Here is a 24,560-nt window from a genome sequence, read left to right as displayed (position 1 = left end):
GCATTAGCATTGTATTTGTTTAATGCTGTTTATTGTTTATCTTCATTTGTTCAGGCCATTGAGAGGGAGGTTATTGCTTTTATTGACCAGTCCTTCAAGACATTGCGCTCTTCAACTGCTGCATTTGAAATGCTTGTCAAATACAAAGATATTCGCTCCAGACCAGCCATCAATAATCATTTGATGAAAAAGACAAATGACGTTTTAGCTCAGTATTGCAAAGAGGTTTGTGTACGATTGTTGTCTATATATATATATATATATATATATATATATATATATATATATATATATATATATATATATATATATATATATATATATATATAATTACACACTCACTTATTTCTGTTAAAGGTGGATAGTATAAATGAAATATTTGAGGAAATGAGGGATAAGCCACAAATTAATAAGAATGAACCACCGATAGCAGGAGGCGTCCGGTGGACGCATTCCCTCTTTCAACGCATAAAAGGTGGCATGCTACCTCTCAGGACAATGCCAAATTTATTGGAAAGTGAGATGGGTGTGCTGGTAAGTGTCTACATTTGTGTTAAACTGAATATTTGTAATGTTTGAGGCTGATCTGATGACCTGTGTAACATTTTACAAATATTTGTTTTATCTTTGTGAAAAGTCAAAGAACAAATACATTGAAATGTCCAAAAAAATAAGAGAGTATGGTGTTAAAAAGTATAGAGCATGGATGACTGACACAGAACGCAACCTGCCTTTGCTGTTGAGAAAACCTGTCTTGATCATAGTTTCGAAGGAAACACAACTTGAGCTGGTATGGATTGCCTTAATTCTGTTTTCTTACAAAAAAAGTTAAGTTGTACTAATTTTCTTCCTCTACAATTGTCAGGTCGTTCCAGCCAAACCTGATATTAAGGGTCAAAGAGATAGGCGGTACCATGTTAACTTTCCGCCAGAGATTATGACTATAATTGCAGAGACGAAAAATTTGAGTTCAATGTCTTTCTCCATGCCTGAAGTAGCTCGAAACGTGACTCTACAGGAGGCCAACTTCATAAAGTACAGACATTTACCAAGGATATAAACGCAGAACAAACTAAAAAGTCATTTAAGTACACTTTTGCAATTATCACTAGGTACAATGATGAACTGCAGAGGCTGGTCAATCGCTACAACTTTATAATTGATAGCCTGAGTGATGCAAAGATTGCTATGCTGTCTCAAAACATAAAAAAGGTAGAAACTGTGTTATTTCCTGGATGCAAAAGACTGAACTGGAACTCCTTAGGTATGGTGATTATATTTTGTCCTTTTATTTCAGCAAATAGTTCATGACACTGCTGTTAATGTTTCAATTTAGCAATTTCAGATTTTATCAACAATAGCTACCCAGAGCTATCAAAGTTTGAGACGGTTGTAAATCAAATACAGAACAACGAGCTCGATATTGAAAGCAAATTGCAGTCCATAATGACAGCGGATCTCTTGAAATGTCCAGCGCCAGATAAAACTGAACTTTTACCAAGTATGTAAATTTTTTTTTGTGTACATTTTTACAAAACATTTTAATTCAATGTCACTCCTGTATCTGACAAATATTTTCTTTCAGGTATTAGGGAGTTTTATGAATGTATGGATCGAGAACGTATCAAGACAGTAAATTTATTAAGAAGCAAATATGCAGATATTGGACCTGTCATCAATAAGGTGGAACACTTAATTATGGAGACGAACACTGGCAGGTGCCACAGTATGTCCGGTTATTATGCAGCCTGGGAACGCAAGGTTCACATTGCTCTCATAAACATGGTGGTGAGGTAATATCTGCAAATTTTTTATTGATTATTTAAGTTAAATTATTGTTTCAATCAATCTAGTGGAACAAGGACACATACATGATTCATTCTACTAAACATTTATTTGATTGTCTGGTTCAGGAACATCAAGGCCTTCAATGTTGTGCTAATGGGAAACACGCCTCTCTTCCGTGTGGATGCCATTCTTTCTCCCCCCAAGATTCTGTTGCAGCCCAAAACGAATGAGATTTCCCGGACACTTATACAATGTATCAGAGAGTGTGTCGAAAGCACCAAAGTATGACCAGTTTTTAAAAATCGGCTCATCGGTGAATACGTTAAGTGAGCTGAGGCACCTCTATTTGTTATATTCCAGGAATTTGTGCGCTGGATGTCTGGAACATGCGTTGAGTGCCCCCCACAACAAGTAGATGGTGATGATTTTGTGACATTAAACTTCTTTGAGGAAGTGTGTCATCATCCCCAGATCAATGAAAGCGCCATTGCTGTTTCCCAGAATATTCAGCAGTTGATGCTTTCTGTAGACCAGTACCTTGTTCACTGGAAACAGTATCAGCCTCTGTGGGATAAGAACAATGCCACAGTCTGTGAGAAGTTTGCCGAAAAAAACCCTTCTTGTGTTATGTATGATCAAACCCTGCAGTTTTATGCTCAAATAAATCAGAGGGTGGTTTTAGAGGCTCTTTATAAGAATGTGCACATCATTCAACTGAATCTGGAGCCATTGGCTCGTACAGTGCAGGAGACTGCAGAGTCCTGGATCCTTTCACTTGGTAGTTTGCTCAACAAATCAGCCAAAGAAGAACTCTTCAACTTGAAAGAAGAACTTATGGTATGCTTTACTGAATATGCATATGCACTAGCTACAACTGGTAACATTTGAACTGTTTCCATCAGCAACTTTCAGAGAAGCTCAAAGAGAGTCCTGATACTTTTGACAACTTAAAGAGTGTCCTTGGTACGATCTCAGACATTAAAGACATGTCTTTAAATGTGAAACTGAACATCACGGATATTCAGGAAAGATACAGGACACTGGCTATGTATAAAGTACAGGTACTGTAAAATCATCCACATTATTTATATTTTTGTATTGTATATTTATCTAATCACCCCACTATGTGTAGGTGGCAAAGGAGGAGAAAGAACTATTGGAAAATATAAACCAGATATGGAACGACCTGTTTGTAGAATCAAAGCGAGTAGATCGAAGTTTAACAAATGTCAAGGCATCATTTAAGGAGGTTAAACCCTATCACTTTAACCTCAACCATTGCAAAAATGTACATTTGTCCTTACAATTGTTTTTTCCACCTTGCTTCTCACAGACAACAAAGGGTATGACTGAAGAGTTTCAACAGAATTTATCCGTCTTTGTTGCAAGCTTTAATGTGGATGGTCCAGGAGCTGTTGGGGACGATCTAGACCTAGGTATTTTAGAAAATTACCACCCCGCATGATTTTTTTTATCAAGAATGTTTATTTAGTCATTCCTTTCTTCTTACAGGGCTATCAAAAATGGAACACTATGAAGCAGAGCTTGCTAAAGCAGTAGAGGGAAGGCAAGACCTTGCTAATGCTGAGAAGCTGCTGGATCTTCCCATCACGGTATATCCGGAGATTGTCAGCATCCAAAAAGACATGAATGGTTTCAGGCTGATTTATGACATCTACCAGGAGCAAAAGGTTGGGTTAAACAGAGCCTCTTTTTAAGAGTATAATGCATTAAAACCCATACTTAATTTTGTCTCGCAGGCTGCAAAGAACAAATGGTCTCAGACCTTGTGGGCCGACTTAAATATACAGTTTCTCCAGGATGGTACTGAAGGATTTATTAAAGAATTGAAAAAGTTGCCCAAAGATGTGCGATCACTTCCTGTGGCCGTCATTCTTGATGGTAGATTGAAGGAGTTTAGAGATTCACTTCCTCTTTTGTTGGACCTGAAAAATGAAGCCCTCAGAGAAAGGTAAATGTTAACATGGTCCAACATTTTGAAGGAGGTTATTTTAGCAGCTATACAACTTTGGATAATGAATCCAAAGATGGATCAATCGGTACATTTGTCTGTCAGTTCATCTTTGTGATCTAGCTGTAATAGGAGGAACATTTCTTTCTAAATGGGTAGCAAACAAACAAATTAACTAGAAAACAATAGCGCAAGTATTGAAGCAAACAAAGCATCACAACGCAACAAGATTAGAAGACCGATCAAGAAAGGACGGCAGGAAAATGTCATATGTAATAGGAACGGGAGTAAAGAAGCAAAACATATTACAATAACAGGTGGTAAAAATAACAATGGAGCGAAACAGAATACAAGATAGTAGTCAGCTCAAAAAATTACAATGAAAAATTATCTGGTATCTTCCTGATCTGGGTCAATACTTCATATGTTCACCCAGTTTGCTATGCTAACTGAGGAAAACAATGAAAAAAAAAAGAGTCACCTTATACTACCTGTAACAAAACCTGTAAACCATGAATGAGTTTAAAACACACCAAATTAAAACATTTCTTCCAATAGGCACTGGAAAGAATTGATGGAGCGGACTGGTACAAGCTTTGAGATGAACCCTGCAACCTTCACGCTGGAGAATATGTTTGCAATGGAGCTTCATAAATATGCCGATGTTATAGGTGAAATTGTTTCCTCAGCATCGAAAGAGCTTGGTATTGAAAAGGTGGGGCCCTCCCTTTGTTGAAAGCCTTTTTTAAAGTGAATGATTATCAATCAGTGTTTGTATTTGTATCACAGGGTGTGAAGGAGGTGGTAGAAACGTGGGGAACCATGCAATTTAATATTACACTCTACAGTAAAGGTCCCCATCAACAGTGCTCTGTTTTGGGTGCGGTGGATGAGATCTTATTGATTGTAGACAATGACGCCATGAACTTGCAAAGCATGGCTGGGAGTCGTTTCGTAGGACCGTTCCTAAGCACCATACAACAATGGGAGAAAGACCTGTCTCTTATTAGCGAGACAATAGAGGTGAGAACGTGTGAATAAAACCATCAAGTTTAAAGTTATATTTAAAAAACGTAATCAAGTGTGGTGTGATACTAGGTGTGGTTGCTGGTACAACGAAAATGGATGTACTTGGAGAGCATATTCATTGGAGGAGATATTTCCTCCCAGTTACCAGAAGAAGCCAAGAAATTTGACATCATTGATAAAAAATTCAAAGATGTGAGTTGTGTTCCAGACAATCGAACCAACAAACAAATAGTAGGATGATTGTTTAATTCTTTTGTGCGTGTGTGTGTGTGTGTATGTGTGTGTGTGTGTGTGTGTGTGTGTGTGTGTGTGTGTGTGTGTGTGTGTGTGTGTGTGTGTGTGTGTGTGTAGATAATGAATGATTGTCAGGGCAACCCAAACATTAAGCGTTGTTGCGTGGTTCCTAACCGGTTAATAGACCTGCAGACACTTAGTGAGAACTTAGAGAGGTGTCAGAAGAGTCTCAACGACTACCTAGATTCAAAGCGGGATGCATTCCCACGTTTCTTCTTCATTTCTGATGATGAACTACTTAGCATTTTGGGAAGTAGCCATCATGAGTGTGTGCAAGAACATATGATAAAGGTAACAATGGACTTATATTTTTCTTTTAATTATCACTCTTATACTTTCTGCTAAAAGTGTGTGAAATCAGGTGCAGAATGTAAAACTTTTCACCCTTTACCACTAGATGTATGATAACATCGCATCACTCCGGTTTGACTCGGAAAGCAGCGGGGAAATATCAGCAGGAGCGATGGTGTCTGCTGAGGGTGAGGTGATGGAGTTTTCAAAGGCCGTCTCAGTCAAAGGAAGGGTAGAAGAATGGATGACAGGTGTCTTACACGAGATGAGGAAAACTAATCGACTCATCACTAAGGAAGCAATCTTTCGCTACTGTGAGGACAGAGGGAGGTGAGTGCAGATTGCAAGTAGGCTTTTTTTCTGTGTCTTGAGTAAAACCTTTCTCACCAAACGTCCTTTTGCCACTCAGGGTGGACTGGATGTTGCTGTTCCAGGGCATGGTGGTACTGGCTACAAATCAGGTCTGGTGGACGTGGGAGGTGGAGGATGTTTTTAACAACTTGAAAAAAGGAGACAAATACGCTCTAAAGAACTACGCCACAAAAATGCATTCCCAGATTGATGAGTTGGTAACGCGTTCAACACAGCCTATGAAAAAAAATGACAGAAAGAAGATCAACACTGTCTTGATCATAGACGTCCATGCAAGAGATATTGTTGACAACTTTGTTTTGAACAGGTAATTGTTCCATTTTTTTTATCTGCTGCTACTATAATCTAAATACAAACTTGAGCCTCATTACACACTCTGTAGTATCACAGATGCTAAGGAGTTTGAGTGGGAGAGCCAGCTGAGATTCTACTGGGTCCAGGAAGACGACAATCTTGTTGTGCGTCAGTGCAGTGCAACTTTTAGTTATGGTTATGAATACATGGGGTTGAACGGCCGATTGGTTATTACTCCTCTGACTGACCGGATCTACCTCACAATCACACAGGTTTGCGAAAACATTTTTAGTATGTTTAACATGCAAAAAGTAGTTAATTTAGGTATGTGTTTATGACAAAGGCTCTCTCCATGTTCCTCGGTGGGGCTCCTGCTGGACCAGCTGGAACTGGAAAGACAGAGTCCACTAAAGATTTGGCCAAAGCTCTAGGCTTGCTATGTGTTGTTACCAACTGTGGTGAAGGCATGGACTACATGGTAGCTAATCTGGGATGAATAGCAAAGTCATTGTAATGAATATAATTGCACCCACCATACTTCTCCCTTTTGTGTGTATTTTATGAATTATTATCTTATGCAGGCTGTGGGGAAAATCCTCTCTGGGTTGGCCCAATGTGGAGCCTGGGGGTGCTTTGACGAATTCAACCGGATTGATGCCTCAGTCCTTTCAGTCATTTCTTCTCAAATTCAAACCATCCGTAATGCTCTCATTCAATACCTTAAAATATTTAATGTAAGTGTTTCAAGTGTTATAACTTCATACAGTTTTTTATTTTGTTTTTGCCAAAGAGATTATTGCCTTGTTGTACAGTAACTAACCATCAGACTATCAATTCTGAATTAGTTTGAAGGTCACGAGATTACACTGGATAGTCGGATTGGAATTTTTATCACCATGAACCCAGGCTATGCGGGTCGCACGGAACTGCCTGAATCGGTTAAAGCTCTATTCAGGCCTGTTGTGGTGATTGTGCCTGACTTGCAACAAATTTGTGAGATCATGCTCTTTTCAGAAGGATTCCTAATGGCCAAAGTAAGAAATGAATGCATGATATTGTTCTCTGGTTACATTTACTCTATATCCCCAAAATAACTTGACACTGCAAAAACATGTACATTTGTTTACTTTGAGATGAACCCCTCATTTTGCTTTTTGTTCAGGTCCTTGCAAAGAAAATGACTGTGCTGTATAAGTTGGCTCGAGAGCAGCTGTCGAAGCAGTCTCATTATGATTTTGGCCTGCGAGCTTTGAAATCTGTACTTGTGATGGCAGGAGAACTGAAAAGAGGCTCACCAGATATCACTGAGGTATTGCATGTATCCACAATTTATAGTTTTAAAAATCAAACCTTTTTTTTCACAATATCTTCAACGCACCCAAATCCTATGAACGCAGTAGTTTGCCTTTGTTTGACTACTTTAAGTTATTTTAGGGGCCCATAGTAAAACCCTGAATAAATCCGGTGACCCATGAATGGTCAATACTTAAATTCTTAGGGAATGCAAAATAAAATGGTTATCACTGAGTAAATATAAATGTACTTTATTTATACAGCCCTTTACAACAGTCCTTCTGGTGTGCCAAAGTGTTTTACAGTAGATAATAAAAGAGAAGCAAACGAAAAACTGAAAAAAATAATTGATAATAAAGACAATAAAATACGACAGGATTGAATACATCCATCCATCCATCCATCCATTATCTGCACAGCTTATCTTCAGTAGGGTCACGGGGGGATTGAATACAATGAAATATTATCAAAGTGTCGTTGTACTACTGATCATTAAATGCCATCCTAAAGAAGTGGGTTTTTAACCTGGATTTAAAGAGGCCCAGGTCAGAAATTAGATGCACCTCGACAGTGAACTGATTCCAGAACCTGGGGGCGAGCACAGAAAAGGCTCGTTCACCCCAGCGTTTATATTTTGACCAATGAGTTTGTATCAGAAGTTTATCCTTGGACTGATGTTGAATTAACCACTTTAAGAGTTTTCTTCTTTTCTCCATAGGATGTGGTGTTGATGAGAGCCTTGAGGGATATGAACCTTCCCAAGTTTATATTTGAAGATGTTCCTTTGTTCCTTGGGCTGATTTCAGACCTGTTTCCTGGGCTGGAATGCCCTCGCGTTCGCTATCCCAACTTCAATGATGCTGTTGAAGAAAACTTGCAAGAGAACAACTACATCTTACTCCCTATTCAGGTTAATAGTGCCATGTTATGTAGTTCATGGATTTTACTGTGTAGTTAACTGTGGCACCACCTTATTGTGTATCTTTAAGGTGGATAAAGTGGTGCAGATGTATGAAACAATGATGACACGACATACAACTATGATAGTGGGCCCAACAGGTGGAGGCAAATCGGTTGTAATCAGCACATTATGTCAAGCCCAAACCAAGTCAGTGATATTTTAAAAGAAAAATTACTAAACTGTGTCCAGGTTGTTGCAAATTTGAATCAGTGTTAATAATCTCTATGCATCAGGTTGGGATTTCACACCAAACTATATCCTCTCAACCCAAAAGCTGTGAGTGTCATAGAACTGTATGGAATTCTGGATCCGGACACTCGAGACTGGACCGATGGGGTTTTATCCAACATATTCCGTGACATCAACAAACCTACTGACAAACAAGAGAGGAGGTACAATCAAATAATATAAATAATGTGTGATGAAACAGTGAGATATATTACATGACATATTACATTTGCCTGTACTGCTAAATAATTAATCACTGAATAAAAATGAACCCGCAGATATATCCTGTTTGATGGTGATGTGGACGCTCTTTGGGTTGAAAATATGAACTCAGTAATGGATGACAACAAACTCCTTACTTTAGCTAATGGAGAACGAATTCGTTTACAAGGCCACTGTGCCTTGCTGTTCGAGGTCTGTCCAAATTGTTGACGCAATATATCCTGTTGTGGTTAATAGCGTGTTTTTTGATAACTCCAGGTCGGAGATCTGCAGTATGCTTCCCCTGCTACTGTCTCACGTTGCGGAATGGTTTATGTCGACCCCAAAAACTTGCGATACACTCCGTATTGGCAAAAATGGCTGAGCAGCAGACCTGCCAGAGTAAAGTACCCGCATTATATTATTACTCTAGGCTACTGTTGCCAATAGTTCGTATTTTCTTTTAACCTTTTTTTAAGGAACAAGAAGATCTTGATAAACTTTTTGAAAAGTACGTGCACGTCTTAATTGAGATGATTGTGGAAGGTATTGTTGATGGGAAACAAGGGCAGAAATTGAAGACCGTTGTCCCACAGACTGATCTAAATATGGTAGGATGTGTCAGGTTTTCACCTGAAACCTTTGCCGCTTAATGTATTCAAAAATGTTCATATCAAAGTTGATCCAGACAACTGACAGCAATTAGGATTGTGTCTGTGATTTTATTTTCAGGTGTCCCAGCTCTGCATGACCCTTGATGCCCTACTTGAAACTGAGAACGAAACCTCTGATGTTTTGGAGTGTTACTTCCTAGAAGCTCTTTACTGCTCGCTTGGGGCAACCTTGGTGGATGATGGAAGAGAGAAATTTGATTCTTTAGTAAAAAGGGTTTCTTGCTTAACTAGTCAGTGTGACGAAAAAAAACTGGCTGGACCTGGGGAATTCCCAGGTAGGAGACACACGCCTGGATGCTGCTGTTTGTTTATTTGTGTGTTTGTTTATGTATTTATTTAAACATTAATAATAATAAGCTGTCAAAAGTTTGTTAATGCATGGTAAGTTTGTTTCAGTTTGTTTGAACCATTGTTTTTCATACAGGACAACAGCCAACATTATATGACTTCCATTATAATAACATAAAGCAGAAATGGGTTTCCTGGACTTCTTTGGTCGCCAAATACATTCACAACCCAGATATGAAATTTGCTGATATTCTGGGTAAGGGTTTTAGGTGTTTTTATTATTGAGGATAAGTATGAAATAAACCTGTAAATGCTGTATTTTTATTTCCATTTTGAACAAAATATGATGACTACAGTTTCTCATCCCTCAGCTCATTCCATTCATTGGAAATAAAATACTTAGATGAGATGGCTTTACAAAAAATTGACTTCTTGTCCACATTATTTCTTCTTGATATGCTTATATAAAACGTTTGCCTTAGTCCCAACTGTCGAGACCACCAGAACCAGCTGGATATTGGAACAGATGGTAAAAATAAAGAGGTCCGTGCTTTTAGTTGGGGACTCGGGAACCTCGAAGACAGCAACCATAAGTAATTTTCTGAAACACCTAGGTGGAGATACAAATGTGAGTGCAATATTCCGTCAGCTTTAACTTTAGTCACTGTCGTTGTTGTTATTGCTGCCTTGGCTTTTCATTTATTCATTCATTCATGATTCTCCTTGCCACCAGATTACTTTGACCATCAACCTTTCATCCAGGACAACATCAATGGACCTCCAGAGGAACTTGGAGGCCAATGTAGAGAAAAGAACTAAAGAGATATACGGTCCTCCCATGGGCAAGAGACTGTTGGTCTATATTGATGACATGAATATGCCTAAAGTATCTGCAACGTACTTTGTTTGCTATGTTAGATGTGAATGTCTGGTAATTGAACATTTTGTTTCTGTGTTTTCAGGTGGATAGTTATGGCACACAACAACCAATCGCACTGCTGAAGCTTTTATTGGACCGAGGAGGCATCTATGACCGAGGGAAGGAGCTCACCTACAAAACCCTCAGGGACCTTGGCTTCGTTGCAGCCATGGGGAAGGCAGGAGGCGGAAGAAACGAGGTGGATACCCGCTTCGTTTCACTCTTTAGTGTCTTCAGTATCCCTTTCCCCGAAGTAGAATCTCTCCACCTGATATACACCTCCATTATTAAAGGCCACACCAAAGTAAGTAGTGTCTGTTTTTGTGCTGTTCTCAATGTGATCCATATCCGGTATAATTCATTTAATTGGTTTTTTTAGCTATTTGAAGAGGCAGTACAAAAGATTTGCGATAAGGTCACTGTCTGTACCCTGGATTTGTACAACAGCCTAGTCAGAGATTTGCCACCAACTCCAGCAAAGTTCCACTACATCTTTAACCTACGTGACTTATCAAGAGTCTACAATGGACTGACACTAACACAGCCTGAAAGGTCTGCCAAAGGCAATTCATTTTTTTGATAAAATAAGTTGTGTGTTTTACTTTCTGTCAGCTTCTGTGTCAGCACCAAATTTGTGCTTTACCTTATTTCACTCTAACAGATTTTCAACTGCTAATATATTTGTACGGGTTTGGCGAAATGAGTGTCTGAGGATTTTCCACGATAGACTTATTGATGAAAAGGACAAAAGCCTGGTAAATATGAATAATATTATTTTATGTGTGAACTTATCCCAATGAAAAAAGTAACATTTGTGTGATACTTGGGCAGGTTCAGGGATATATTAAAAACTTGGTAGAGGAGCATTTCAAGGCTTTCATGGATGATGTTATGAAAGACCCAGTTCTCTTTGGAGACTACAGAACAGCCCTCAGTGAGACAGAACCAAGAGTATACGAAGACTTGCATGATTTTGATACTTCTAAAGCTCTGTTTCAGGTTTAATGACAATATCACTCAAAGTCTGAATCATCTGAAAATACTTTGAAAACCCCTCTTTTTCCGCAGGAACTTCTCGAAGAATACAATGATAGAAAAGCAAGGATGAATCTGGTACTTTTTGATGACGCCCTGGAGCATTTGACTCGCGTACACCGTATCATCCGTATTGATCGCGGTCATGCTCTACTTGTGGGAGTGGGAGGCTCAGGCAAGCAGTCCATCACCAAGCTGGCTGCCTTCACTGCTGACTGTGAGGTTGTACAACTATCTTCTTTGCCTAAAATTACAATTTTGTTACATGATCTATTTAATACCTTGTTAAATGTAATTGCTTTTACAGTGTAGTGAAACCGTTTGAGTTAATCATGAACTTATCACCTCTTGAACTAGACAAGAGGTTAAGGTCTTCTGAATCATGGACATGTAAACTTCCTTCCAGTGTGAAGTAGGGATAAGTGCAGTGCTTTCAAACAATTAGCACCTGTGGTTAGGGGTGGAGGATATGGCAAAAACTATATCGTGATTTTCTTTTTTAAATAAAATGGCACCCTAGGTTTTATCATGATTTTTTTTTTTTTGACCTTTTTCCTTTGATGTTTAATTAAAGGAAAAACAACTGACAAGATGCCTTCAGAATAGGTTTTGATTTGAACAGTGTAAACATAAAAATGTTTGTAATTTGTTGGGAATTCTACAACAACCTACAAATTAATTAAGAACACACTCTTTCTACTCACTGCTAGTATTGGCGCCTAAGCACACCCTGCCTTCAGTCAACCAAGGGTGGAGGGCTCTGTTCAACTGCTTAGCCCCTCTTCTGGGGGATAATGATAATAATCATGATAATGATAAAGGGGCAGCATTGCGGGGCAGATGTTAGCGCCTGTGCGGCACAGTTCTCAGGTCATGAGATCGAAACTCCTGTGTGGAGTTTGCATGTTCTCCCCGTGCTTGCGTGGGTTTCCTCCGGGCACTCCTGTTTCCTCCCACATTCCAAAAAACATGCATGTTACGTTAATTGGCCGGTCCAAATTGTCCCTAGGTGTGAATGAGCGAGTGTGTTGTATGTCCCTGTGTGCTATGCGACTGGCTGGCAATCAGTTCGGGGTGTCCCCTGTCTACTGCCTGAAGATAGCTGGGATGGGATCCAGCACCCTCGCGACCCTACTGAGGATAAACGGTGCAGATAATGGATGGATGATGACAATGATAATGATAAGAAGAAGAAGCTGCAAGGCAGGTGAGTGGTTAGCGTGTCAACAGCACAGCTCTGAGGTCATGGGTTCAAATCCAGCTTCTGGCCTTTTTGTTCGGAGTTTGATCCGGTTACTCACTGCTAGTATTGGCGCCTAAGCACACCCTGCCTTCAGTCAACCAAGGGTGGAGGGCTCTGTTCAACTGCTTAGCCCCTCTTCTGGGGGATAATGATAATAATCATGATAATAATAAAGGGGCAGCATTGCGGGGCAGATGTTAGCGCCTGTGCGGCACAGTTCTCAGGTCATGAGATCGAAACTCCTGTGTGGAGTTTGCATGTTCTCCCCGTGCTTGCGTGGGTTTCCTCCGGGCACTCCGGTTTCCTCCCTCATTCCAAAAACACGCATATCAGGGTAATTGCCAGGTCCAAATTGTCCCTAGGTGTGAATGAGCGATGTGAGTTGTCCGTCTCTGTGTGCCCTGCAACTAGTTGGCAACCAGTTCGAGGTGTCCTCTGCCCCCTGCCTGAAGTTAGCTGGAATGGGCTCCAGCACTCCCGCAACCCCACTGAGGATAAGCGGTGCAGATAATGGATGGATAATAATAATAATAATTATTATTATTATTATTATTATTGGTTTGTATGCATTCAATCAAATTGTTTTAAAATTGAGTGCATTTTTATAATATTTTGTTCTCAATATATATGACTGTCTCTGAATTTTTTTTCTGAATTAATTAGTAGTAATATCATATAATAATATAATATAATCAAAATACTACAAAAACATGATAATGTATACTTGTAGGATGCGATCTACAATCAGCAATATTAAAAAAATAAGGTTTGCAATATTTAGTTGCATTCCAGAAAATAAATAACTTCATCACAATATTAGTTCTGTATATAATTGTACAACGTTGTTCCGCAACAACACACAAAAATCGGATGTCTTCACAACGACATCTGGCCATTTTGCGATCAATACGCTATGCATGGGACTCCCAGATCACAGTCGGCAGCAGCAGCTTTGCATAGTGCGTGTATGTTTACCATCTTCATACAGAGCTGCTCTGTCGCTTTAAAATTAAGTTCTAACATAAATAACACAGAACGCAGGATGAAACCCCAAAAGGTACATTTTTTGATTAATTTGACTGATTGAAAATAAAAACATAAATTACATAAATACACAATCTAAGGAGCTTTAATTTTTTGTATAACACTATCTTGTTAAAGTCCTCAATGATTCAATCTTGGCATGTCGTTTACATTTACATGTGAAATATTGTCTCCAAGGGTAGGGGATCGAGCCCCCAGATCTTGTAGACTTTGCACAGCGTCTTTGATCAGAAAGTGTTTAAATTTCTATCAACGATAGAACTTAGATACTAATTTATTGTAGGCAGCAAATGCTCCATGGTTTACCTTAGGTGACGATATAAACTGGTTATTTATGTCATCCCCTAGTCAAAAGTGGATGGTGGATGAGTAAATAGGCCTATCATGCTCTAGATGTAACCCTTTTTGTGTTAATTCCTCAGATTTTTGAAATAACACTCAGCAGAGGATATTGCGAGTCAACCTTACGTGAGGACTTGAAAACATTGTATTTGAAACTTGGCATTGAAAACAGGAAGACCGTGTTTCTCTTCACTGATGCTCATGTTGCTGAGGAAGGGTTTTTGGAACTCATCAACAACATGCTTACATCAGGTAGGATATGACCTAACTCCTAATGTCCTGGTTCATATATCCTTTTTGGGACGAAAAACATGACAGTTTGTCTTTTTTGAAAGGTATTGTTCCTGCATTGTTCCCCGATGATGAAAAAGAAGCAGTTCTCAACCAAACTCGTGAGGAGGCCCTCAGAAATGGATCAGGTCCTTCAAAAGACAGTGTTTGGCAGTATTTTGTCAACAAAAGTGCCAGCAACTTGCACATTGTTTTAGGGATGTCTCCTGTGGGAGATGTCCTGAGGACACGCTGCAGAAACTTTCCAGGTGAGTTTGGGAAATAAATTGAATATGCATATTATTATGAATTTAGTAATGTGAGAATTTTATAAAATGTTTTACCTTGTTTTGATTCCTTTGCAGGATTGATGAACAACACAGTCATAGATTGGTTTTTACCTTGGCCCCCGCAGGCTCTACTTGCAGTTGCAGAGTCTTTCCTTGGTTGGTATTTAACCCAATTTAAATGAAGCTATTTGAATTACTTAATTCCAACACATTTTATAGATGCTTGCTTGTTTTTGTTCTTTTATGTCGTACTAAATTCAACAAATCAATTGTCATTTTAAACCCAAATAATCCATCCAAAATATTGAGAGATTGACAAGTGGCCAAATCAAATTAGCTCACTGACAGAATTTTCAGAAAATCATGGGTTTCTTTACACTATTTTTATTTCATGAGACTCAATAAATCATTTTTTTCCAAGGTTATTGATGACAATTTAAAAGTTTAGGATACATTAATTTACATCTATCAAAGCATGATGTTGATTAGTCAGAGCCTTATTCATAAAACACAAGTACATTTTCTTATAATCATGGATTTCTTTTTAAGTCGTAGTTGTCAATTTATGCAGAGCACTTCATGTCCATATGTATTGTTAAAACAATTGACATCATGATTCCGATATTTTGGGAACCAGTAGAGAAGACCTTGCAGGCCCTTACGGCCAACCAATGTTAAAGAAACTGTAAAGTTTTACAATCAGTTTAATATCTCATCTCATCAGCTGCACCGCTTATCCTCAGTAGGGTCACGGGGGTGCTGGAGCCCATCCCAGCAATCATCGGGCAGTATGCAGGGGACACCCTGAACTGGTTGCCAGCCAATCGCAGGGCACACGGGGACAGACAACTCACTCGCACATTCACACCTAGGGACAATTTGGACCGGCCAATTCACCTGAAATGCATGTTTTTGGAATGTGGGAGGAAACCGGAGTGCCCGGAGGAAACCCATGCAAGCACGGGGAGAACATACAAACTCTGCACAGGAAGTCTGGAGCTGGATTTGAACGCACGCAGGAATGTTCCTAAAACATGAACTGTGCCGCAAATGCGCTAACCACTGCGCTGCTCAGTTTAATATATTTTCCCAAATTAAGATTTCAGAAATATTTTCCTTTTGAAAAAAAAACAAGTACTTTCCAACTAGCTGTTAAGGGTTTCAAACCTAGTCGAAGTTAAATCTCAAATTCAACACACCAAAATATTTTAATTCAAAATTATAAATGGTAGGTAGTCATTGGAACATAAAGATCATGTGTAATCATGTGATATTAAGAATACTTAATGGGGGCGGCAGTAGCTCAGGAGGTAGAGCGATCGTTTTAGGATTAAGGGATCCCAGTTCGAATCCCGGCTTGTCCGTGTTACATGCCGAAGTGTCCTTGGGTAAGACACTGAACCCCCAATACCCCCAATAAGCAGGTTAGCATGGCTGCAGAGATCACAACCGCTATTGGGAAATGTGAAGCACAATGTAAAGCGCTTTGGGAAGTCATTGACTTGAAAAGCGCTATATAAATGCAGATCATTTCAATACTTAATGATGTAAAATTGCTTTATGTCTGTAAGCGACGACAACAAGTGATGGTATTCTGTGTCTGATTGATTGTATCAGCTTGCTTGTACACTATATCTAACAGATTGATGTTTTCTATTAACCAATTTTACAGGTGAAAGTGAAATGATTCCCAGGGAACACGCCCCAGCTATTATCGAGCATGTCTGCATGGTCCATAAATCTGTTGGAGACTACAGCATACTGTTCTTGCAAAAACTGAGGCGAGCGAACTTTGTCACCCCGAAGAACTATTTGGATTTCATTAACACATACTCTAGCCTCCTGCGAGAAAAGGACCAGTATATTCTCGGTAAAAAGATAATGGAATCATTTTAAGTTTGTCGTGAAAGCCGGAAGGTGACAGAAAGTGATGTTTTCCAGGGCAGTGCACGCGTCTTGAAGGGGGGTTGGATAAGTTGAAAGAAGCAAGTGTCCAACTGGATGAGCTTAATATCAAACTGGCAGAGCAGAAGGTGGTTCTTGCTGAAAAGTCTACAGCCTGTGAGAAAATGTTGATCGAGATTGCCTCAAATACTGCTGTGGGTCAGTGAAAACCTACAAAAAGAGAACACTACTAAATTGTTTGATCTTAAATAATTGTAATAAAATCGTTTTCTATCTTCCAGCTGAGGAGAAAAAGACACTGGCAGAAGACAAGGCCAAAGAGATTGAAGAGCAAAACAAAGTGATTGCTGTCGAAAAGGCAGAGGCAGAAACCTCCCTGGCTGAAGCTCTGCCAGCATTAGAGGCAGCTCGCATTGCCTTACAAGACCTTGATAAATCTGATGTCACTGAAATCAGGTACTTAGTCTCATGCTAACACACATAGTTGTCTGATTAAAGTAGACAACACTGAAATCATGAAGCAGAGTTATTTTAACAGATACTTCATTTATATTGCTTTTGCTTTTAGATCATTTGCAAAACCGCCAAAGCAGGTACAGGTGGTTTGTGAGTGTATCTTGGTGCTGTGTAAGAAAAAGGAAATTAGCTGGCAAGCTGCGAAGGCCATGATGTCAGATCCTGGCTTTCTGCGTTCACTGATGGAGATGGACTGTGATGCTATCGGTCCCAACCAGGTCAAGACCGTAAAAGGTAAGGCACATTCTTAAAGAGTTTGGGAAGAACTAAAATTTTTCAAAAAGAACACGATGGTAACATTTGTATTGCTAATTATGGTTTCTGCCATAGTGGTTTTAATGAGCATTCTGCTTTATAGGCTTCCTTAAGGCACTTGGGACGTCACTTGAGGAAATGCAATCCATCAGCAAAGCAGGCTCGGGAATGTTCAAATTTGTGGAAGCAGTTGTGGGTTATTGTGAAGTGGCCAGGGAAATAAAACCTAAAAGGGACAAAGTAATGAAAACTTAGGAAAGTGTTTAAATGTTGTCAGAGTTTATAGTAATGAGACTCATATTTTGTAGGTGGCACGCCTCGAAAGAAATTTCTTTCAAAGTAAAAAAGAGCTGGAGTGCATTCAAAGCGAGCTTGCTAACATCCAGAGAGAGTTGAAGGCACTTGGAGACAAATACCAGACTGCTATTGCGGAAAAACAAAAACTACAAGAGGAGGCCGAGCTTATGGAGAGAAGATTAATAGCTGCTGACAAACTTATCTCAGGCTTGAGCTCTGAGAATGTGAGGTAAGTTGGCCATAAGAACCCTAAAGAAAATTTGCACTCAACAGGAGATGGAGACCTGAGTTGTTGGTCACAGGTGGACGCATGATTTAGAGGAGTTGAAGCAGCGACGTGTTCGTCTCCTCGGAGACTGTCTTCTTTCTGCTGCCTTTCTGAGTTACGAGGGAGCCTTCAGTTGGGACTTTAGGAATGAGATGGTGTACGAAACATGGGTTAATGATGTAAAGGAAAAAAACATTCCACATAGCCAGCCTTTTAAAGTAGACAACTTGCTCACAGATGAAGTGGAAATCAGCAGGTGAGAAGACACTTATTAAAAAAACAAAGTATATGTTTACAATCATCATTTTAGATGGATATCCCACTGAGCACATGGGAATTTACAGGTGGGGGTCGGAGGGCTTGCCCCCGGACGAACTGTCTGTTCAAAACGGAATCCTCACAACCAGAGGCAGCCGTTTTCCCATGTGTATTGACCCTCAGCAGCAAGCCCTTAACTGGATTAAGAAGAAGGAGGCAAGCAATAACCTCAAGGTACAAAAAAGTCCCATGCAGCTATTTTGCACCTAATCTGGAAAGCAAAAAGTATGACCCTTCAAGGTTTCCTTTCTATGCAGATTTCCTCTTTCAATGATCCAGACTTCCTAAAACATCTGGAGATGGCCATTAAATATGGGTTCCCATTTCTATTCCAAGATGTGGATGAGTACATTGACCCAGTGATTGACAATGTCCTGGAAAAGAATTTGAAGGGAGCAGAGGGCAGGCAGGTTATCATGCTTGGTGACAAAGAGGTGGACTATGATCCCAATTTCAGACTTTACCTCAACACCAAACTGGGAAACCCCAAATTTTCTCCATCTGTGTTTGGAAAAGCCATGGTCATCAATTATACTGGTAAAACTATCTGCTTATGAAGCACTATTTTTATGCAATTCGTCTTCAGCTATGTCTTTTTATCATCCGTCACGTGACATGCAGTGACCCTCAAAGGCCTGGAGGATCAGTTGCTCAGTGTTATAATGGGCTTTGAGAAGAAAGAACTGGAGGAACAGCGGGAGTTTTTGATCCAAGAGACGAGCGACAATAAGAAGTTGCTGAAGAACCTCGGGGACACCCTGCTAAGAGAGCTGGCCACGTCCACGGGCAACATGTTGGACAACACAGAGCTGGTGTACACCTTGGAAGTAACAAAGTCAAAATCCAGTGAGGTCGGTTTGAGTGTAGATAGAGAAAATCCCGTTCAATTTTTCAGTTTATCATCATATCCCTCTTTGTGTATGGTTAACAGGTATTTGAGAAACTTAAGTTGGCTGTGAAAACATCAGTGGACATTGATGTGCTCCGAAACGGGTACCGACCGGCTGCCAAACGCGGAGCTATTCTGTTCTTTGCACTGACAGAAATGGCACTGGTCAACAGCATGTACCAGTATTCACTCGCCTCTTACCTTGAAGTGTTTGACTTTTCCCTGCGTAAATCTCCACCAAATGCAGCTCTTCCAAAAAGACTGAAAAACATCAGGAACAGTCTGACATACAATGTATATAATTACGGCTGCACGGGTGAGGCGTATTTAACATGAACTATTTTTATAATGTATTACCATAGGATGCATACCATAAGGATGCATCTGTTTACTCACAGGTCTTTTTGAGAAACATAAGCTTCTCTTCTCATTCAACATGACCATCAAGATTGAGCAAGCGGAAGATCGTGTACCACAGGAGGAACTGGAGTTTTTCATTAAAGGTGAAAAAGGATAAAACCCATTTAAGGGATTAGATTACATCACAGTGAGCCTATGGTACTCAAGCAGTTTGTCATTTATGCCAGGTAATCTGTCCCTGGAAAAGACTTCACGGCAAAAAACTTGTAACTGGCTTCCAGATTCTAGCTGGGAAGATGTAGTGAAACTATCTGAGCTTTTTCCGACACAGTTTGACGTTTTGCCAGATAGTGTTTGTCGAAATTCAGCCGAATGGCAAACAGTAGGTAGTGGTTACATATATCTAGTTGAATAAATCAATAAATCGCTTTGATTTTTATTTCTTGACTGTCCTTGTATTTCCTCACAGTGGTATGACCTCGATGCACCGGAACAGGCTCCACTGCCGACAAAGTTTGATGAGAAGCTGACAGACTTCCAAAAGCTGCTCCTGCTGCGCTGTTTCCGTGTTGACAGAGTTTACAGAGCCATCACAGACTACGTCACCATTACCATGGGAGAGAGGTTTTTCCTTTGTCCAACTGATTTGTTGTAGTCTTCAATTGCAGAATGAGAGGGAGCATTATCACTTATCAACATGTGTTTATGTCTTCATAGATATGTTCAACCCCCTGTCATCAGTTTTGATGTCATTTATGAGCAGAGCACCCAGTACTCCCCAATAGTCTTTATCCTGAGCCCAGGCTCTGACCCCGGTGCTGACCTCATGAAACTGGCGGACAGGAATGGTTTTGGGGGAAAGTTCAAGTTCCTTGCTATGGGCCAAGGCCAAGAAAAGGTATAATTTATTTAGAGGATTTATTTAAAGTTACCCTTGGGAGGCCTAATCATTATATAAAAACAATCTGGGAATACAAACTGATTTAATTCATTTCGTTACTGGGCAACACTGCTTATGGTTTAATGAAATAAAAAAAAGGTTGCCAAAACCTCGAATATCAGAGAAATACTAGAATAAAAGCAATCTAAAAGCAAGCACACAAACAGGGAGTCCTTTGATGAAACATACTGCAAATAATGACACAGAACAAAGCAATTATCTCTAAACTGAGGTACAGTGGTAGGAAAATAATACATAAAAAGTAATTGTAACCAAAAAGGCCTCTAAAGACAGAAAGTGACAATTTATATTATTTAAACTCTAATGGTGCAAGGTGTTGTTCATTGTTTAGCTAAGTTAATTTAATTGTGCAGGGTGATGTTCATTGTTTTCCCTTTTGCTCAAGGTTGCATTGCACCTTCTGGAGCTGGCAGCTGCTCGTGGTCAGTGGTTGATGCTGCAGAACTGCCACCTGCTGGTAAAATGGTTGAAAGATTTGGAAAAGTGTATTGAAAGGGTCACCAAGCCTCACCCCAACTTTCGCCTGTGGTTGACCACCAACCCCATTGATGACTTTCCCATTGGCATTCTACAGAAGTCTCTTAAGGTAAACGTCCTGTTTTTGTCAATTTTAGTGTTTTTTATTAAAAGAAATAACATTTCTACTTTTGTGATAGCCACCTTTAAGTGATGCCTTAATATTGCCGTGGACTGCAGGTTGTCACAGAGGCTCCGAATGGTCTCAAGCTCAATATGAGAGCCACTTACTCTAAAATCACCCATGAGACAATGACTGGATGCCCGCACTCTGCCTTCCGCAGTCTTGTTTATGTGCTGTCTTTCTTCCATGCGGTGGTGCAAGAGAGGCGCAAATATGGCAAAATTGGATGGAATGTTCCATACGACTTTAGTGAGTCCGACTTTTTGGTAAGTAGCATTACTCTTTGATCTCTTTGGCCCAGATCACGACTGGGTGGGTTGAGCTATTTCAATGTTGCAAATGTGATGAACAGGTCTGTATGGAGATCTTGAACACTTACCTAACCAAAGCCCACGACCAAAAAGAGAGCAATATTCCCTGGGGGAGCATCAAGTACCTCATTGGCGAGGTTGGAAAAACCTTAAATTCATTTCATTTCTTCTTTAAGTTCATATCCAAACATCTTACAGGTGATGTATGGTGGACGGGTTATCGATAGTTTTGATCGCAGGATCCTGAATGTCTACATGGATGAGTACTTTGGAGATTTCCTCTTTTACGACTTTTGTCGGTTTCACTTTTTCAAAAACAGCGACGTAGACTACAAGGTTCCGGCAAATGGACCCAAGACCGTTTATATTGGTCAGCTGGTATTTGTGTTATTATCCATTATCTTAATAATATTAAATTGTAAACATTTACAACTTCTCAATACAGATGAGATTGAATCGCTGCCATTGGCAAATACCCCTGAAGTGATGGGTCTTCATTCCAATGCAGAGATAGGATACTACACACAGGCAGCTAAAGAGATGTGGTTGCATCTCATAGACCTGCAACCACAGACAGGTATAATGTAGAAGATATCCTAAATTTGCTTCAGTTGTGAAATTTGAGGGACTTGCCACTTTCCTTTGCAATAGGTGAGTCTGGTGGAAGTATCAGTAGAGATGATTACATCACTCAGGTGGCCCAGGACATTCAAAACAAGTTGCCAGCCGTATTTGACCTGGATGTCATCCGCAAAAAGTTTGGTACTGAGATCTCCCCTACATCAGTGGTGCTCCTTCAAGAACTGGAGCGCTTCAACAAGCTGGTGGTTCGAATGAAGCGGTCTCTAGCCGAGCTGCAGAGGGTTAAACACTTTTGTTGTGTCCTCTTTGAAATTCTTGCATTGGTTTGATTGTGTGATTGTTTGTCTGTGTAGGCTTTGGCTGGTGAGGTAGGCATGAGTAGTGAGTTGGATGAGGTCGCCCGGGCCCTTTTCAATGGTCAGATCCCGGCCATTTGGAAGAGTTTAGCACCTGACACACTCAAGTCCTTGGGGAACTGGATGATTCATTTCAAAAGGCGATTTGAGCAGTATAAATCATGGGTGAAGAATGTCAAACTTAGCGTAACTTATATTTGTACAACAGATGTAAAGTATTTTTAATACTGTTCATCAAAAGGTGGATTCATCAGAACCAAAAGTCATGTGGCTATCAGGACTCCACATTCCAGAATCCTACCTGACTGCTCTGGTTCAAGCTGCATGCAGGCGAAATGGTTGGCCACTTGACCTTTCCACACTTTACACTCAGGTGACGCGATTCCGTGAAGAGGAAGAAGTCAATGACAAACCTGAACAAGGTAAAATGCAAAGATTTTACATATTGTAGAGATTTTACATATCGTAGAGATTTTACCCCAAATCATTTACTATCACAGTGAACTACGGACTACAAGACGGTACTTTTTTTGCTATATCACTATCACTTTTGCTTTCAATATCCCCGCTCTTTTCCATCTGGAAGCACATATGACATCCTTTGAGAGAAATCAGTCGATTATTTTGCTAAAACTATTCATATTAGATAGATAGATAGATAGATATATACTTTATTCATCCCCGTAGGGAAATTCATACGTAACTAAAGCAAAACTGAGGTTTTATAGTACTTAATTTAATATTTACATCATACTCACGATATTTCAACTTTTTTAATTCATACATCCAAAGTGAGCAGAAGTGAAAAGTATTTATCGAAAACGTTACATTTTCCACATCATCGGTGTCAGTGTCAGGTCACTAAACTTCCTCGTGGAGTGATAACAAGCGAAGCAATTTAGTCGATTACCTCGGCAACCAAAAAGGAAAACAACACAAAAAGTCATTTCTGTGTTGCAATCTAGAACTATTCTCCACACTATGGTTGCCCTGGTGCTGTTGACTAGAAATATAGGACTCACATTTTACGCGACGCAGCCCTTATTTGCGTTTTCTTTCCGCACAGTGGTAAATCTGTGCTCGTCTGTGATCGCCATTTTCGATGGTCACATGAGCCGGAAACGTGGCGTAATCAACTTGGGGCAAAACTGAAAACAATGTCAGATGTGCGGGGGCACGGCGTTGTTGGTGTTCTGCAGCCTAAGGCGTCAATGCCAAAATCCCACCATGGTTGGCGCCAAGTGTGCACCCCACTTAAAATGTAAAAAATGGACGTGAAATGGTTCATTTGTATGACTTTTTAAGCCTGTAGCTTAAAGTCTGGTGAGGCTTTTACAAAGATAAAATTGAGTTTTGTTTTTAAATTTGAGCATGCACCTTTTAATCAGGTCCACTCCGTCATCTGAAATGTCTGTTAATAATATTAGTATTAATAGTATACATTTTCCTTTTGACCTCCCCAAATAATCAAAAAAACTTAATCCGATTTGTCTGGACTGTTGTTCTTACTTGATTTGCTTCGTAACTTATTTAATTTCAGCCCAGTTAAAATTGATCCTAGAAGTCTATATACCTGTACAGCCCTTTGAGACTCCTTGTGATTAAGGGCTATACAAATAAACAGGACTTGACTTGACTTGACTATCAACAGCTGTTCAAAACTAAATATGATGAAATTGTTGTCTTCAGCTTTGCAGTAACCAGTACAGCGGTATTCCTGTGAAATAACAAGCTGCTAAGGGAACATTTCTTTTTGTTTGCATCTTACCATTTTTAAAAAACATGCATTATGTATTAGCTTTATATAGTTATATAATATTAAATTTAACAAATTTCCTTCGATTTTAGTCTATTATAAAACATTTAGACACCGCTGGACTGGACATGTTTGTTGAGGCTGATTCCTCTGAGTATCTTGCAGGCTGTTTTGTGAGCGGTTTGTACCTGGAGGGAGCCGACTGGGACATGGAAGATGGCTGTTTGATAAAGAGTAAACCCAAAGTTTTGGAGGTCCAACTGCCTATCCTCAGAGTCATCCCTATTGAGACACGTCGCCTCAGGTTGCAGGTGTGGA

The 24,560-nt window shown here is 39.8% G+C and overlaps 1 protein-coding gene across 1 annotated transcript in view; it reads left to right on the top strand.

The window, feature by feature from the left end:
- Window positions 1–24,560, top strand: part of LOC148365497 (dynein axonemal heavy chain 10-like) — a 31,702-nt gene that overhangs the window by 5,773 nt on the left and 1,369 nt on the right. Inside the window, exons 8-74 of the mRNA XM_088335856.1 lie at window positions 55–225; window positions 358–534; window positions 638–790; window positions 866–1,035; window positions 1,113–1,264; window positions 1,337–1,501; window positions 1,586–1,793; window positions 1,914–2,070; window positions 2,149–2,625; window positions 2,691–2,849; window positions 2,921–3,037; window positions 3,122–3,224; window positions 3,301–3,479; window positions 3,549–3,760; window positions 4,319–4,475; window positions 4,550–4,783; window positions 4,859–4,981; window positions 5,141–5,374; window positions 5,481–5,704; window positions 5,784–6,053; window positions 6,129–6,312; window positions 6,384–6,518; window positions 6,622–6,774; window positions 6,886–7,074; window positions 7,203–7,349; window positions 8,052–8,243; window positions 8,323–8,441; window positions 8,528–8,686; window positions 8,801–8,936; window positions 9,003–9,125; window positions 9,203–9,334; window positions 9,456–9,672; window positions 9,822–9,941; window positions 10,168–10,313; window positions 10,419–10,571; window positions 10,648–10,908; window positions 10,984–11,156; window positions 11,266–11,359; window positions 11,436–11,603; window positions 11,673–11,861; window positions 14,349–14,520; window positions 14,604–14,807; window positions 14,904–14,984; window positions 16,501–16,698; window positions 16,770–16,931; window positions 17,015–17,189; window positions 17,302–17,483; window positions 17,608–17,744; window positions 17,813–18,030; window positions 18,104–18,325; window positions 18,414–18,561; window positions 18,645–18,924; window positions 19,009–19,238; window positions 19,319–19,592; window positions 19,675–19,779; window positions 19,864–20,018; window positions 20,106–20,260; window positions 20,354–20,534; window positions 20,983–21,183; window positions 21,294–21,503; window positions 21,590–21,685; window positions 21,747–21,918; window positions 21,994–22,125; window positions 22,200–22,411; window positions 22,484–22,651; window positions 22,728–22,908; window positions 24,408–24,553. Coding sequence (XP_088191982.1) covers window positions 55–225; window positions 358–534; window positions 638–790; window positions 866–1,035; window positions 1,113–1,264; window positions 1,337–1,501; window positions 1,586–1,793; window positions 1,914–2,070; window positions 2,149–2,625; window positions 2,691–2,849; window positions 2,921–3,037; window positions 3,122–3,224; window positions 3,301–3,479; window positions 3,549–3,760; window positions 4,319–4,475; window positions 4,550–4,783; window positions 4,859–4,981; window positions 5,141–5,374; window positions 5,481–5,704; window positions 5,784–6,053; window positions 6,129–6,312; window positions 6,384–6,518; window positions 6,622–6,774; window positions 6,886–7,074; window positions 7,203–7,349; window positions 8,052–8,243; window positions 8,323–8,441; window positions 8,528–8,686; window positions 8,801–8,936; window positions 9,003–9,125; window positions 9,203–9,334; window positions 9,456–9,672; window positions 9,822–9,941; window positions 10,168–10,313; window positions 10,419–10,571; window positions 10,648–10,908; window positions 10,984–11,156; window positions 11,266–11,359; window positions 11,436–11,603; window positions 11,673–11,861; window positions 14,349–14,520; window positions 14,604–14,807; window positions 14,904–14,984; window positions 16,501–16,698; window positions 16,770–16,931; window positions 17,015–17,189; window positions 17,302–17,483; window positions 17,608–17,744; window positions 17,813–18,030; window positions 18,104–18,325; window positions 18,414–18,561; window positions 18,645–18,924; window positions 19,009–19,238; window positions 19,319–19,592; window positions 19,675–19,779; window positions 19,864–20,018; window positions 20,106–20,260; window positions 20,354–20,534; window positions 20,983–21,183; window positions 21,294–21,503; window positions 21,590–21,685; window positions 21,747–21,918; window positions 21,994–22,125; window positions 22,200–22,411; window positions 22,484–22,651; window positions 22,728–22,908; window positions 24,408–24,553 — 11,829 coding nt within the window. The remainder of the gene's footprint in view (window positions 1–54; window positions 226–357; window positions 535–637; window positions 791–865; window positions 1,036–1,112; window positions 1,265–1,336; window positions 1,502–1,585; window positions 1,794–1,913; window positions 2,071–2,148; window positions 2,626–2,690; window positions 2,850–2,920; window positions 3,038–3,121; window positions 3,225–3,300; window positions 3,480–3,548; window positions 3,761–4,318; window positions 4,476–4,549; window positions 4,784–4,858; window positions 4,982–5,140; window positions 5,375–5,480; window positions 5,705–5,783; window positions 6,054–6,128; window positions 6,313–6,383; window positions 6,519–6,621; window positions 6,775–6,885; window positions 7,075–7,202; window positions 7,350–8,051; window positions 8,244–8,322; window positions 8,442–8,527; window positions 8,687–8,800; window positions 8,937–9,002; window positions 9,126–9,202; window positions 9,335–9,455; window positions 9,673–9,821; window positions 9,942–10,167; window positions 10,314–10,418; window positions 10,572–10,647; window positions 10,909–10,983; window positions 11,157–11,265; window positions 11,360–11,435; window positions 11,604–11,672; window positions 11,862–14,348; window positions 14,521–14,603; window positions 14,808–14,903; window positions 14,985–16,500; window positions 16,699–16,769; window positions 16,932–17,014; window positions 17,190–17,301; window positions 17,484–17,607; window positions 17,745–17,812; window positions 18,031–18,103; window positions 18,326–18,413; window positions 18,562–18,644; window positions 18,925–19,008; window positions 19,239–19,318; window positions 19,593–19,674; window positions 19,780–19,863; window positions 20,019–20,105; window positions 20,261–20,353; window positions 20,535–20,982; window positions 21,184–21,293; window positions 21,504–21,589; window positions 21,686–21,746; window positions 21,919–21,993; window positions 22,126–22,199; window positions 22,412–22,483; window positions 22,652–22,727; window positions 22,909–24,407; window positions 24,554–24,560) is intronic.

This window comes from Urocampus carinirostris, chromosome 5 (genome assembly GCF_059441175.1).
Source record: "Urocampus carinirostris isolate Australia breed hairy pipefish chromosome 5, RoL_Ucar_1.0, whole genome shotgun sequence".
Classification (NCBI taxonomy): Eukaryota; Metazoa; Chordata; class Actinopteri; order Syngnathiformes; family Syngnathidae; genus Urocampus; species Urocampus carinirostris.
The sequence above is the reverse complement of the archived record's forward strand: the minus strand, read 5'-3'. Positions and strand labels throughout refer to the sequence as shown.